General features: G+C 42.4%; 1 protein-coding gene across 1 annotated transcript in view; it reads left to right on the top strand.

The window, feature by feature from the left end:
* TTC6 (tetratricopeptide repeat domain 6) overlaps positions 1–13469 on the top strand; it is a 225872-nt gene that overhangs the window by 115381 nt on the left and 97022 nt on the right. Inside the window, exons 9-10 of the mRNA XM_008269509.5 lie at positions 4062–4136; positions 5218–5591. Coding sequence (XP_008267731.4) covers positions 4062–4136; positions 5218–5591 — 449 coding nt within the window. The remainder of the gene's footprint in view (positions 1–4061; positions 4137–5217; positions 5592–13469) is intronic.

Below are 13469 nucleotides of genomic sequence, written 5' to 3'. Positions count from 1 at the left end.
TTTAAATTGTGGATTACTACTATCTGTCTTCATTTCAGAAATAATCTGTAGTAAATTTCAGAAATTATTTCTTGGTGCTTCCTCATTTTGGGAAATGGCTTAGCCCATTCAATGGTATTATTGCTAAAGACACATATCCCTTTCTCAAATATTCTGTCCTTAAGATACTTAGAAGGTGCTATTCACCAATCAACAGCAGGCTGTTTGCTGTGAGTTTTTCCCAAAATTTTCCATTTTTCCACTTATTGTTGCCTAGAACTTTAATAGTCAGAGGAACATGTTTACGTGTCTTTTGACCAAATGGAGTAACTGTTGGTGTAAAGTAGAGTAGAATTGATTATTCTGCAGAGTGAGTAGATGCATACATGTGACTTTAGTGTTACTATAGTGTATCCAAGGAAGCCTACCAAGTAATAAACAACTAAAGAGATACAAGAAATCATCATTAGAGGAAGAAAGGTTTGAAAATTACGTAACTGGTTTAATAATGCCTCAATATTTATGAGGGTACAAAAAGTTTTTGTTATTTTCTCATTGCTGCCTTCAGCCCTCTCCTAACCCTTGTTGATATCTGGGGATGCTGAATGCCACATAGTAGAGATTCTTAGTGCCCTGGGACAAATCAAACTCCTATCATATGTCTCTGTGTTTCCTCCTTTCTTACCCCCATAGGCAGGGGACGCTTTAATTTGTGGGGGTGCAAGGCACTGTGGTATCCTCCCTCCCTCCCTCCCTCCCTCCCTCCCTCCCTCCCTCCCTTCCTTCCTTCCTTCCTTCCTTCCTTCCTTCCTTCCTTCCTTCCTTCCTTCCTGGCAGAGTGGACAGTGAGAGAGAGAGAGACAGAGAGAAAGGTCTTCCTTTACCGTTCAATGGCTGCTGCAGCCAGCGCACTGCGCTGATCCGAAGTCAGGAGCCAGGTGCTTCTCCTGGTCTCCCGTGCGGGTGCAGGGCCCAAGCACTTGGGCCATCCTCCACTGCACTCCCGGGCCACAGCAGAGAGCTGGCCTGGAAGAGAGGTAACTGGGACAGAATCTGGCGCCCCGACCAGGACTAGAACCCGGTGTGCCAGTGCCGCAGGCAGAGGATTAGCCTATTGAACCGCGGCGCCAGCCAGGTATTCTTTTCATACAGGTCATCTTTACTACTTCTTTACAGTACTTACGAAATATTTGTCCTTATGTAAATTTGATATTTTTATTCTTCACCAGCTTGGTGTTGTATCATTTGTTTTTTTGTTTGTTTTTTGACAGGCAGAGTGGACAGTGAGAGAGAGAGACAGAGAGAAAGGTATTTCTTTGCCGTTGGTTCACCCTCCAATGGCCGCCGCGGCCGGCGCGCTGCGGCCGGCGCACCGCGCTGATCCGATGGCAGGAGCCAGGAACTTATCCTGGTCTCCAATGGGGTGCAGGGCCCAAGCACCTGGGCCATCCTCCACTGCACTCCCAGGCCATAGCAGAGAGCTGGCCTGGAAGAGGGGCAACCGGGATCATTTGTTTTTGTTGTTTTATCCAGAGCACCTAGCACCAGAGACTGTCACTTAAAATAATTGACTCAACAAATAATACTTTCCTAGTTTGGAATGCCATCTGCACTTCCTAGACTATTGTAATAGTACTGCTTATACCTATGAATCAGATATTCCCATTTTCAGCAGCTACTTCTTCCATTCTGTCCTGTTACTTTCTTAAAACACAGGTGTGATTCTATCACTTATACATCTTGATACATTTAATAATTTCACCTACCAAATAAAATCAGTACTGTGATTATTGAGGCTATTCGATTGACCTGAGATGCTCGCAAACTCTTTTCAGTCTATAGAAATTCTGTTACCTTTGACATGACAGTTCTGATGCTACCTCTTCCAACTGGTCCATCCAGGTTGTTCCCCTCTCAAAAGAGACTGCTGCTTCTCCTGCATTCCCTTTGACCCAATGTGTGCCATTTTAATAGTCATTGCTACAGTTGCTGTGGATTGTGCATATTTCTTTATTGTTGTTTGCACCATTATACTATTTGAGGGCATGGAACGTTTTTTCTTTGTACTTTCCACCATGATGTAGTAATGCTTTGCAAGTCTTTGAATAAAATAGCACTACTCTTGGTGTCATTATAGTATGTGGTACTACATATGTAGTTTCCCTAAAGGAAGAGTTTGAAGTTGCTCATGATCAGAGATGACTGTCCAAGGGACAGTGGCTGCCCAGGCCCCATTAATACAGCCTTAAGTTTTTTTTTTTTTTTAAGGGAAAGAGTTTATTGGTGGAAACCTGATAGACCAGAGTGAAGGGGCGAAGAAGGAAAAAGAGAAGGAGAGTGTAAGAGAGAGAGACAGAGACAGAGACAGAGGTGAGGAGATGGAGGGAAGAGAAAGAGCCACATGATCAGGAACAGGTCCTTTTAAAACTTTGCCAGGGGCAGGCAGGGTAGTAGGAGCAGTGAATCCCATTTGGATGGGGGTGGGGCTGACACTGGTGGTTGGGCCGTATGGCTACCTGGCTTCCAGCAATGGTGGTGGGGGCTAGAGCCTGGGATGATGTTGGGACTGCGCCATTTTACCAACATTCTCCCCTTTTGTTTTTTATAAAGTAAGAGTTGTATGTGATTACAAGAGTCCCAAAAGTCCAGGAGGGGTAGAGAGACGATGATCTGTTTCTAGAGCTACTTCCTGCGACATGGGCGATGAAGGACGATGTCTCAGACTGTTGTCTCCTGGGTAGGGAGCCGAGTTTGTCTCTGCAGCTGCATTTGGTTGACCACCTGGCTGCTGAAGGCCTTGGTTTGTTCCATTATCAACTCCTGTAAACACTTAAACAGACGCTGTAGTATGAAAGACAGCATGAGAATAGCAACCAATGATCCTAAGAGTGGCATTAGCCAGGTAATGAGAGGATTTCATAGAGGAGAGGAAATGAGGGGGGTCTCTGGACCCTTGTGAGGACTGTTTGATGGACATGGTTTAAAGCTGATCCCAACCAAGACTGGGAGAAAGTTCAGTCAACTTTTGCAGGTAGAGGGGTTTGTCTGTAGAGACATTCTGAAAATCATACAACATTAAGTGTGAGAGAGCACCATCAATACACACAGGTCGGGAGTAGAGCCATTGATGTTAGAGTAGAGGCTATGATTACAAAGGAATGAGGCCCCAAGTGGGCTAGATAAGATCTAGAACAAAGGACAGAGTCATTGCTAGAGGACCTAAGAATGGTGCTATCTAAGCCATGACTAAGTTTTCTGATTGAGAGGCAAATAGAAACTGACAGAAGGGTCTTGACAATAATCTGGTGGGCATTAAGGCCTTGACAATTATGAGGCCCCGACCTATCTCTTCACATGGGGTGCATCATAAGGGAGGTGTGAACCTCCTTGGGGAAGACACCCTGTTGACTTCCATCACCTAGCTGGCCTGGGAGGAGAGTTGGCCAGGTAAAGGCAGGTGGCATCTCTAACAGGAAATTTACAGTTCTGCCTGCAATGTTGCTGACCCTACTTGGCCATCCCCTCAGCAGTGGTGCTACTTTGGAAGCTGGGCAGAGTGAAGGGCTTTTCAGCTTGGACCCAGCAAAGTCTGTGGCTCTGACCTGGGCGTCCTTCGACTTCAGGGCAGTTCCATTTCCGGTGATCCAACTCTTGGCTGGCAGAGCTGCCAGGGCTCTTCACAAGCTGACTTCTGTACAGCCTCAAGTTTGACAGCATTGATGGTTCAACATCTCTGTGGTACATTCATACACATCTGGAGGGCACCTAGGCCAGCTGGGACGCTTTGCACTGTAGCATCTTCCAAACAGCAGGTCCTTGGTATTTGCTATATGAAGCTATATCAAGTTGTAATTTTAAATATAAGGTAGTTTTTACTATATCCTTTACTAATGTACTACTATAAATTAATTGATAAATTTTATGTTCTCACCTCTGTGAATCAGTGATTTCAGAATCAGTAAGAACTGTATTTTCACTTGTGTTTTCCTGAAGAATTATTATTATCCAATTGTCATATGATATTTCAGTTTAGCAAATAATATGTGTGGTTAATGCATGTTTTTCATTTGATAATTTCACAGTTTTTGTCACTAAGAAAATCTGCATCTTTTGGAGATATTAAAAAATCTTCCAGGGTACCATCTGTACAATTAAAGGTATTAAAATTTTGTCAGTTTTTAGTGTCTAAGAGAAATGATTGTGTTTTGGGGGTAGTAATCACTTTATGGTTTTTTCAAAAGCGTATATGTGTATTCTTTATTCTGTTTTCTAATAACATGTTAAATTATATCTAGCTTCTTGAGATGGGGAAATATACTTAGTCATGGAGGGTCGATGCTTCTATTTTACTTTAGTACATTTTAAAGGATGTAGTTAACCTGTATTAAATTGTTTTGTTTTGGATTTGGGTCTAAATTCATTCTAAAGAAAGAAATTTCTATAACAAATTAATGTTTATTAACAAAACAAAATGAAGTTAATTCATTGGCAAAACAAAGCAAAGTTGTTGGCAATGGCTCATCGATAGGAATACTGTATCAAAGGACTGGAAATAATTTTCTGTTAGTAATGAGTACAGTGGAGTTTTAATTATTATGCATTATTGTTGTACATTATTAGTGTTAGAATATTAAATATTATTATTAAAAGTCAAATTGATTCTCTAATGACAAAATAACAGACTAAGGTTCTATTATTAAAATTTATAAATATTGAGTTGGAAGTTATTGAAATTCACTGTTGAAAATAGACTTACAAGTTGACAAGGCTTTTTAGTAGTTTTTGCTCTACTGATTCTTTTGTGCTAAAAGTGAAGGTAGGGCATATACGTTATTTGAATATCTAGAGTACATTATCTTTTACTTAAAGTACATAAAATCATACTTGATGCATATCCACTTTATAGTATTGTTTACAATTCTAACAAAGTATCAGAATGTTGCTTATATATAATGTTATATGTAAATGTCGATCTATGTGTGTTGTTGTCAAAATGTTGCTTTTATATACCTAACAAAATTTGTTTGGTCATATCCAACCAAATAATTGTCCTGTGCTTTAACTAATCCTGTATTGACTTTGTAAGCTGACTTTTGAATAATCTTAAGAGTACATGATTTAAAATATTGCAGTGAAGACACCAAACCTACATTAATAAGAATTGTAGCTAAATTGATTTTAAATACATAGCACTAAATTGAGTTTATATATTTTCTACCTCTTTGGTTCCTTTTTAAGAGAGTAAAATCTGCTGTTGAATTGAGGAAGGAGGAGACAGCAGTTCCATTAGAAATCAAGGATGACATGCAAAGCAATATAAAAGAGGTGATGTTCCAGAAAGCAAAAGAGTGGGAGTTTCTGCTCACTAAGCAGAGTAAAACCGAGCAATCCAAGCCAGCAAAAGAAAGCATAGATGTCCTCTTAGACAACATTCAGGAAAAACATGCTGTGAGAGATCTCTCTGTCTCTCTCATTGAGGCATCTAGAAAAGCTGGCATCAGTTACATTGTTTATCCCAGGAAAACGAAGATGAAATTGAAGAAAAGATTGAGATCTGATAAACTCACAATCGTGTATGAAGAGTTATCCAAGCCTCCGAAAACAATACAAAGGTCTTGTTTAAGCAGTATTATCATTATTATTATTATTACTTTGGTTTAAGAAATGTGCTGTGGTTTTGGCTACATGTGATAGTTTCACCCAGGGAAGTCACCATTATTTTACTCAGTACTAAGAATATGCTGAACTCTAGCTAAATGACAGTCCCTCATTTTTAAAATATATGGATATTTCATGGAATAAATATGTGAACGGTTCTAAGTACAATTTTTTAAAAAAAGATTTATTTATTTTAGTTCAAAAGCAGAATTACAGAGAGAGGGTGAGACACACACACACACACACACACACACACCCCGAGATCTTCCATCCTTTGATTCACTCCCTAACAGCTACAATGGCTGGAGCTGGGCCAGACTGAAGCCAGGAGCTGGAGCTTCATTTGGTCCCCCATGTGGGTGGCAGAGGCCCAAGCATTTGGGCCATCTTCTGCTATTTTCCCAGGCACATTAGCAGGGAGCTTGATGGGAAGTGGAACAGCCAGGATTCAAACCAGTGCCCATATGGGATGCTGGCAGGCAGTGGCTTAACCTGATATACCACAGCATTGGCCCCTGTAAGAATAATTAAAAGGGAGACTTGATTTAAATTTATTAAAATGCATTAAGATTAAATTAGTTTGATCTCTCAAAGAAACTTTTCAGTGGAAAGAAAAAAAAAATCCTAGCATGTTGTTTGAAGTGATTTAGCACTGAAAACAACCACTGCTCTAAACAAATGCTACTTACTCAAAAAATCAGAGTACATTCCTAGCATTTAACTGTTTTAAAATTTAATTATTACATTGAGCACTAGTTTCAGAAAAAGATTGCTTTGATGTGTGAGCTTTTATCCAGGGTCAGCACATAAAAATAGCTCATTTTTCTCCTTACTTGGAGGTAATAGTACCTAGTATGTGTGAATATTCATAGGGACCTGAAATTGCAGGAATGTTTATGTTTAAGTGTTCAGGATATAATTTCCTTATTTTTTTTAAAAAATTTATTTATTTACTTGAAAGGCAGTTAGAGAGACAGACAGACACACATAGGGGGAGGGAGGGAGGGAGGGAGGGAGGGAGGGAGAGAGAGAGAGAGAGAGAGAGAGAGAGAGAAATCTTCTATCTGGTGGTTCACTTCCCAAGTAGTCATAATGGCTCGGGCTGGGCCAAGCCAATCCAGGAGCCAGGAATTCCATCCAGCTCTCCCACGTGGATGCAGGGACCCAAGCACTTGGGCCATCTTTCACTGATTTCCCAGGTGCATTACCAGGTGTTGCTCCTCCGCGGGCTCGCGGAGGACCCATACCGGATGCTGTTTTCTTTCCCCGGCCCTTCCCGGATTTGCTGCCGCTCCCCCGCCTCCGCAGAGGAGCAGCACCGGCGAGCTCTCCGACCGACTCTCTCAGGGGGCGGCGGCGCATGTTGTCTCTCTCCCCTTTAAGGGGTTGGGTCAGGAATCAGCTAATTAATGAAGCAGCTGTGTAAGATTTGTTTACTCTCTCTCAGCACCATATGATGGGAGATCAGATGCATAGAGTTAGTCTTAATAGTCTCAGTGGTCTAATCTAATCTCGGTAGTCTCAGTACTTACTTTGCCATGTTGCGGGAGACAGGCCCTGCTCCCCACAACCAGGGAGCTGGATCAGAAGTGGAGCAAACCAACACTCAACATGGGGACTCAAACCAACACTCACATGGGGATATTGGTGTCATAGGTAACAGCTTAACTCGCTATGCTGTAATGCTGGCCTTTGAGGATATAATTTCCTTATAACCAAAATAGTGTACAAAATAGTTTCCAAAAAGCTGTGGAGTTTATTTCTCTTTAGATATCTGCAGATGACACAGAATTCATTAAGCTTATGCCCTTTTGAGATGTAAGGACTTTCTTGGTGATAAAGGAATGAAAAATGGTTTAAAAGCCTGCTGGTTCTGTAAAAGGTTGATTATCTTTTGGTGTGTTGATCTCTGAGAACATGGGAATAAGGCTGTGTAAGCATGGGTGAGAAGGTGGAACAGAGGCCGAGCAAAGTGAGTAATGTCCTTCTCTTAATGTATCCTCTATGACAAGTGTAGTACCTGGAAGCTCTTTAGTTAGCTTGACTTTAGAAGACTTCAGGTAGGTTTTCCTAAGTTGACCAGAAGTTTACTTACACATTTTTGACAAAGTTACTGATTTCAAAGGATTGTGAGTCATCACCATCCATGTAAAGGAGAATAATAGTACACATAGCACCATTTGGGTCATGACCTAAATGTCTCCTGTCAAAATAAAGGATGTAATCGGATGAAATGCTGCTTCTAGGGGTGGTGTGCTGCTTACTGTCTCTTTATAATTTTGAGTACAAAGCTTCACTCACCATTTGAAGAGATTTCTTGGCCTTTTCATACTGAACTTGAAATTTCTATTTGCTACCAGCAGGTATAACGTAATTCACAGGATAAACTTTTAAGAGGAGCATTAAAGCAAAAACTGTGACACTATTTGTCAGAGAGGTGGGCAAGGTCTGACCCATGGGCCTTATAGAACCTGGGAAAGTGTTTGGTCTGGCCCTGCCAAGGCAACTGCAGGTGGGACTCGAAATTCAATAAATCTATAGCAGGCTTATTTGAGGTTTTGTATGGCCGGCAAATGATGTTATAAATATCCAAATGGCTCTTCTGCAGAAAAAAGGTTCTCCGCCCCTGAAAGATGATATGTTAGGACGTCCTTCCTACCTTCTTCTTTTTTTAAATCTTAATTTTCATTAATTTACCTCAAATGTAGCTGTGAAATAACTGCTAGTTCGAAACAATTTTGTGGAGCCACTTTTATTTTTTATACGAAAGCTGACTTTATTTAATTCATTTATTTTTTAGAAACCTTTTATTTAATGAGTCTAAATTTCATAAATACATCTTTAGGAATAAAGTGTTTCTTCCCACCATACCTGTCCGTCCTTTACTCCCTCCCTACTTAACTCCGCCCTCTCTCTTTCCCAGTCCCATTCTTCATTAAGATCCATTTTCAATTAACTTTTTTTTTTTTTTTTGACAGGCAGAGTGGAGTGAGAGAGAGAGACAGAGAGAAAGGTCTTCCTTTGCCATTGGTTCACCCTCCAATGGCCGCCGCAGCCAGCGTGCTGCGGCTGGCACACCGCGCTAATCCAAAGGCAGGAGCCAGGTGCTTCTCCTGGTCTCCCATGGGGTGCAGGGCCCAAGCACCCGGGCCATCCTCCACTGCACTCCATGGCGACAGCAGAGAGCTGGCCTGGAAGAGGGGCAACCGGGACAGAATCCGGTGCCCCGACCGGGACTAGAACCCAGTGTGCCGGTGCCGCAAGGCAGAGGATTAGCCTATTGAGCCACGGCGCCAGCCTTCAATTAACTATACACAGAAAGCCAACTCTATACTAAGTAAAGATTTCAACTATTTGCACACACACACACCCACACACACAATATAAAAAACTGAGAACAAGTTTTACAGTTAAATCTCATAGTACAACTCATTTAGGACAGGGGTCCTGCATGGGGAGGAGGTGCACAGTGACTCCTATTGCTAATTTAACAATTAACACTCTTATGTCTGATGTCAGTGATCACTCGAGGTTCTTACCATCAACTGCCAAGGCTATGGAAGCCTTTGAGTCCACAGTCTCTGTCAGTATTTAGGCAAGGCGACAGGCAAAGTGGAAGTTCTTGCCTCCCTTTAGAGAAAAGTACATCCTTCTTTGATGGCCACTTCCTTCCACTGGGGTCTCAGTCATGGAGATCCTTCATGTAGGACATTTTTTTTGCCACACTATTGGCTTTCTAGGCCTGAAATAATGGAGCCACTTTAAAGATGATTTTATTACTATATTTTGAGATAATTTTTACTAAACTTAATAACTCAAGTTTATACCTTTTTTTTAAAAAAAAAGATTTATTTATTTATTTATTTGAAAGGAAGAGTTACAGAGAGGAAGAGGGAGAGAGAGAGAGGGAGGTCTTCCATCCTGTGGTTCACTTCCCAAATGGCCACAACAGCCGGAGCTGGGCCAATCCAAAGCCAGGAGCCAGGAGCTTCTTCCGGGTCTCCCACACAGTTGCAGGGGCCCAAGCACTTGAGCCATCTTCCACTGCTTTTCCAGGCCATAGCAGAGAGCCATATCAGAAGTGGAGCAGCCAGAACATGAACTGATGCCCATATGGGATGCCAGCACTGCAGGCCGGGGCTTTAACCTGCTGTACTACAGTGCCCACCCCTATATCTAATGTTTAATCACAGTCTTTCTTGGCTGGCTCTGTTAATGGTGAGGAGGCGGACTCCATGTGTTTTTATGTATCAGGTTAAATCTTGATGTTGAGAGTAATTCCTGCAGAAGGCCACTTGACCTGATTAGAGACCCAGACCCATGCCTTTCCCTCAGTCCCTTGGCTATAGGTTACCCCTGTTGCTTCCCTGCTGCCCTCCTCAGCCAGTTCCTGGAAGGATGCCATGTGCCTACAATAACTTTGCAGCTTCCTCATTTCTCTAGGAGTTTCCCTCTTCTCTGGTCTCTGAGCCCAGTGTTGGCAGACCACAGCTGGACTCAGGAAATACACATGCACACAAGATTCTAGGAAAATCTCCTTGCCAAGGTGGAATAGGTAATCCATGGCATGTGGTGGTGGCCAAATTCCTCAAGCCTGAGTTTGGCTCTACCCACTCTCTTTCTGCTCTGGTTAGAGATGTAACTTTTTTGTTCAACAAATGCTCCGTCTATGAGTGCTGTCATCTGCCACCTCCACCAGAGACCAAACCAATGTGGCCACCTAGTCTTGGATTTGAACCTCCAAAACTGTGAGCTCAACACATTTGTTGCTTCATAAAGTTTGCAGTCTCAGATCTTTCACTATTGCAATGCAAACTGGGTAATACAGTATGTAGTAAACATTGTGAAGGAAAAGAAAGCAGTGTAACAGGGGTTCCTGTTGTGGACAGAGAGGTCAGAAGCCTCTATGTGGTAGTGATATTTGAGCACAGAACTTAATAGAATAAAGGAAGAAGATATTTACATAGCTGGAAAAGAGGCATCTTCAAGTGGAAAGGCCTTGAGTTAGAGAGTGCTTGTTGTTTTTGAGGGATAGCTTAGAAATCAGCGAGTCTGGAAAACAGCAAGTGAACAGAGTGGTAAGAAGTGAGGTTGAGGAGGAAGTAGGCAGGGATAATAGCATTTAGTGCTTTGTAGACCATGATAAGTGATAAATTTGAAATTACTCATAAGAGTATGAGGAAATCATTGTGAATTTGAAAACAAATAGTGATATTTATAGGCAAAGGAAGGGACTTTGGATTCTTAAATATAAAAGGAGACATTGGGAGTTAAGTAGTTGATATTATCCCATTTATGTTCTGGAAGGCTCACTGTAGTTGCTCTGTGAAGGATAGATTGTAGAGACCAGTTTGAAGGCTGCTGAAATAATTCCAGTGATATGTGGTTGCTTGTCTGGGGTGATAGCCATTGAGCATTAAAAAGTGGCCGGATCTAAACAGATCTGGTGAGTAGAAACAACAGGATTTGCTCATGGGTTGGATGTGAAATGTGAGAAAGAAATGAATTAAGGCCGATTCTAGGAGAGTTTTGAGGTTTACTGAGATGACGGTCACCTCTTTTCAGGGGCTTCCAGTCTTTTGTTCAGAATGGGAGATTCCAGGATAGGTTTTTGGCTTACACACAGTGGCTGCCATGCCCTTCCTTCAGTCTTGCACCACAAGAGAGATTTTTCTCAGGGCTTCCTTCTTGCCCCTTACTTGTGAATCCTGGGAAGATAAAAACCTGAAAATATGTAGTAATACTTTTATGCCTCTTGTGCTAAAGCCCTATAATTTCTTCCTATCTCATATATGTCTTTTAGCGATTTGGTAAATTTTTAACTTGGATTTTTCTTATTGACTTTTGTGGGGTCCTGATCCAGGTTTTTGTCTTCTTTCTCTTTTTTGTTTTCTTTTTTTCTGCTAGGAAAGGAGCAAGTTTTCATAACATGGCTTTGGTGGCATAGTGTAGATGAGAGTTTAAATGACTGGACTGCAGGGAGGTTGACATAGCACTAGCAGGGCAGTAAAGATATATATGGTTGTCCCTGTCACGTGCATATAAACTTCACCCAATTCCCCAAAGTCCAGGAATGGAAAAGGAAGCGTGTAAAATTAACAGCTACAAACCAGGTGCCCACAAGTGTACTCATTGCTTTAGAAAATATACCCAGCACATCTGGAACTAACGCTGTGATTGTCAGAGGGCCAGCATAGTGGCACAGCAGGTTAAACTGCCACTTGTGACGCTGGCATTCTGTATTGGTATGCTGGTTTGAGTCCTAGCTGCTCTGCTTCCTGTCAGGCTTCTAGCTAATGCATCTGGGAAGGTATTAGAAACTAGCCTAGGCCGGTGCCGTGCCTCACTTGGCTAATCCTCCGCCTGCGGCGCTGGTACCCCCGGTTCTAGTCCCAGTTGGGGCGCAGGATTCTGTCCCGGTTGCTTCTCTTCCAGTCCAGCTCTCTGCTGTGGCCCAGGAGTGCAGTGGAGGATGGCCCAAGTCATTGGGCCTTGCCCCTGCATGGGAGACCAGGAGAAGCACCTGGCTCCTGGCTTTGGATCGGCGCAGTGCTCCAGCCGAAGCAGCCATTTAGGGGGTGAACCAACAGAAGGGAGACCTTTCTCTCTGTCTCTCTCTCTCTCACTGTCTAACTCTGCCTGTCAAAAAAAAAAAAAAAAAAAAAAAAAAGAAAAAGAAACTAGCCCAAATACTTGGACCCCTGCCATGCAGGGAGTTCCTGGCTCCTTGCTTTGTCCTGGCCCAAATTTGCCTACTGGGGCCATTTGGAGAGTGAACCAAAGAGGAAAGAGAATCTGTTTCTCCCTTTTTGTCTGTCATTCTGTCTTTCAAATACATAAATAGATGAATCTTTTTTTTTAAAAAAAAGCTATGATTATTATAATGATTAAATTCATGATAATCTATAGTCATTTTTATTTTAAATATTTATTATTTGAAAGACAGTTACAGAGAGATAGAGAGAGGAAGAGAAAGGAGAGAGGAAAGGAGAGAGCTCTTTCATCCAGTGGTTCACTCCACAAATGACTGCAAAAGCCAGGACTGTGCCGGGCTAAAGCCAGAAGCCTGGGGCTCCATTTGTATCTTCCACATGGGTGCAGGGGCCCAAGCCCTTGGACCATCTTCTGTTGCTTTCCCGGGCACATTAGCAGTGAGCTGGATCTGAAGTAAATTAAGTAAGGCTGAAACAAGTGCTCATATGGGATGGCAGCTTAACCTGCTGCACCACAATGCTGGCCCCTTTTTACAGTCATTTTCTGCAAGCAGTCTGATTTTTGTGCTGGCCAAACAGGAAAGTAAAATGGAAATCTGATATAGGAACCTGCAGCTTTCAGGGCTCTGATAGTCCCACTGAAGTGTAATTTCTCCAGTGATGCAGTATTAATTTTCATTTTGCCCTCTTGGTGGATGGTGTATAGGATGGGGTAGGGGAAGTTGCAGAGCTTTCTACTTGGCCCCTACTATCATTGTCTCCCTTAGGTTACCATTTATTCATTAAACAATTTAGTAACTCCCACTGAACATTCTGGGACTAGGAATAGGTTCCTGCCTCACCAGATCCACTGTTAGATGATCTCAGGCCAAGATTCTATCACTTGACCTTCATAATTCCCCAGTTTGATGGATGGTCTTCAGTGGCAGCCACACTGGGCACCTGTGTGTCAGCATAAGTTTAGAGCCAGTATATAATAACACCCGGGTTTGCGTATTTACCCTTTCTCATGCTTTTGGAAGCGCTCAGGGAAAATTCAACATATATACCTAGGGCACCCGGCAGGATCCTTCCTCAGCAGGTCCTGGCCTGGCCTTTCTATCAAGTGAGAGGCATTTG

This window comes from Oryctolagus cuniculus, chromosome 12 (genome assembly GCF_051225735.1).
Source record: "Oryctolagus cuniculus isolate XC-2025 breed Fujian yellow rabbit chromosome 12, ASM5122573v1, whole genome shotgun sequence".
Lineage (NCBI taxonomy): Eukaryota > Metazoa > Chordata > Mammalia > Lagomorpha > Leporidae > Oryctolagus > Oryctolagus cuniculus.
Note: the sequence above shows the minus strand (reverse complement) of the source record. Positions and strands in the feature narration are given on the sequence as shown.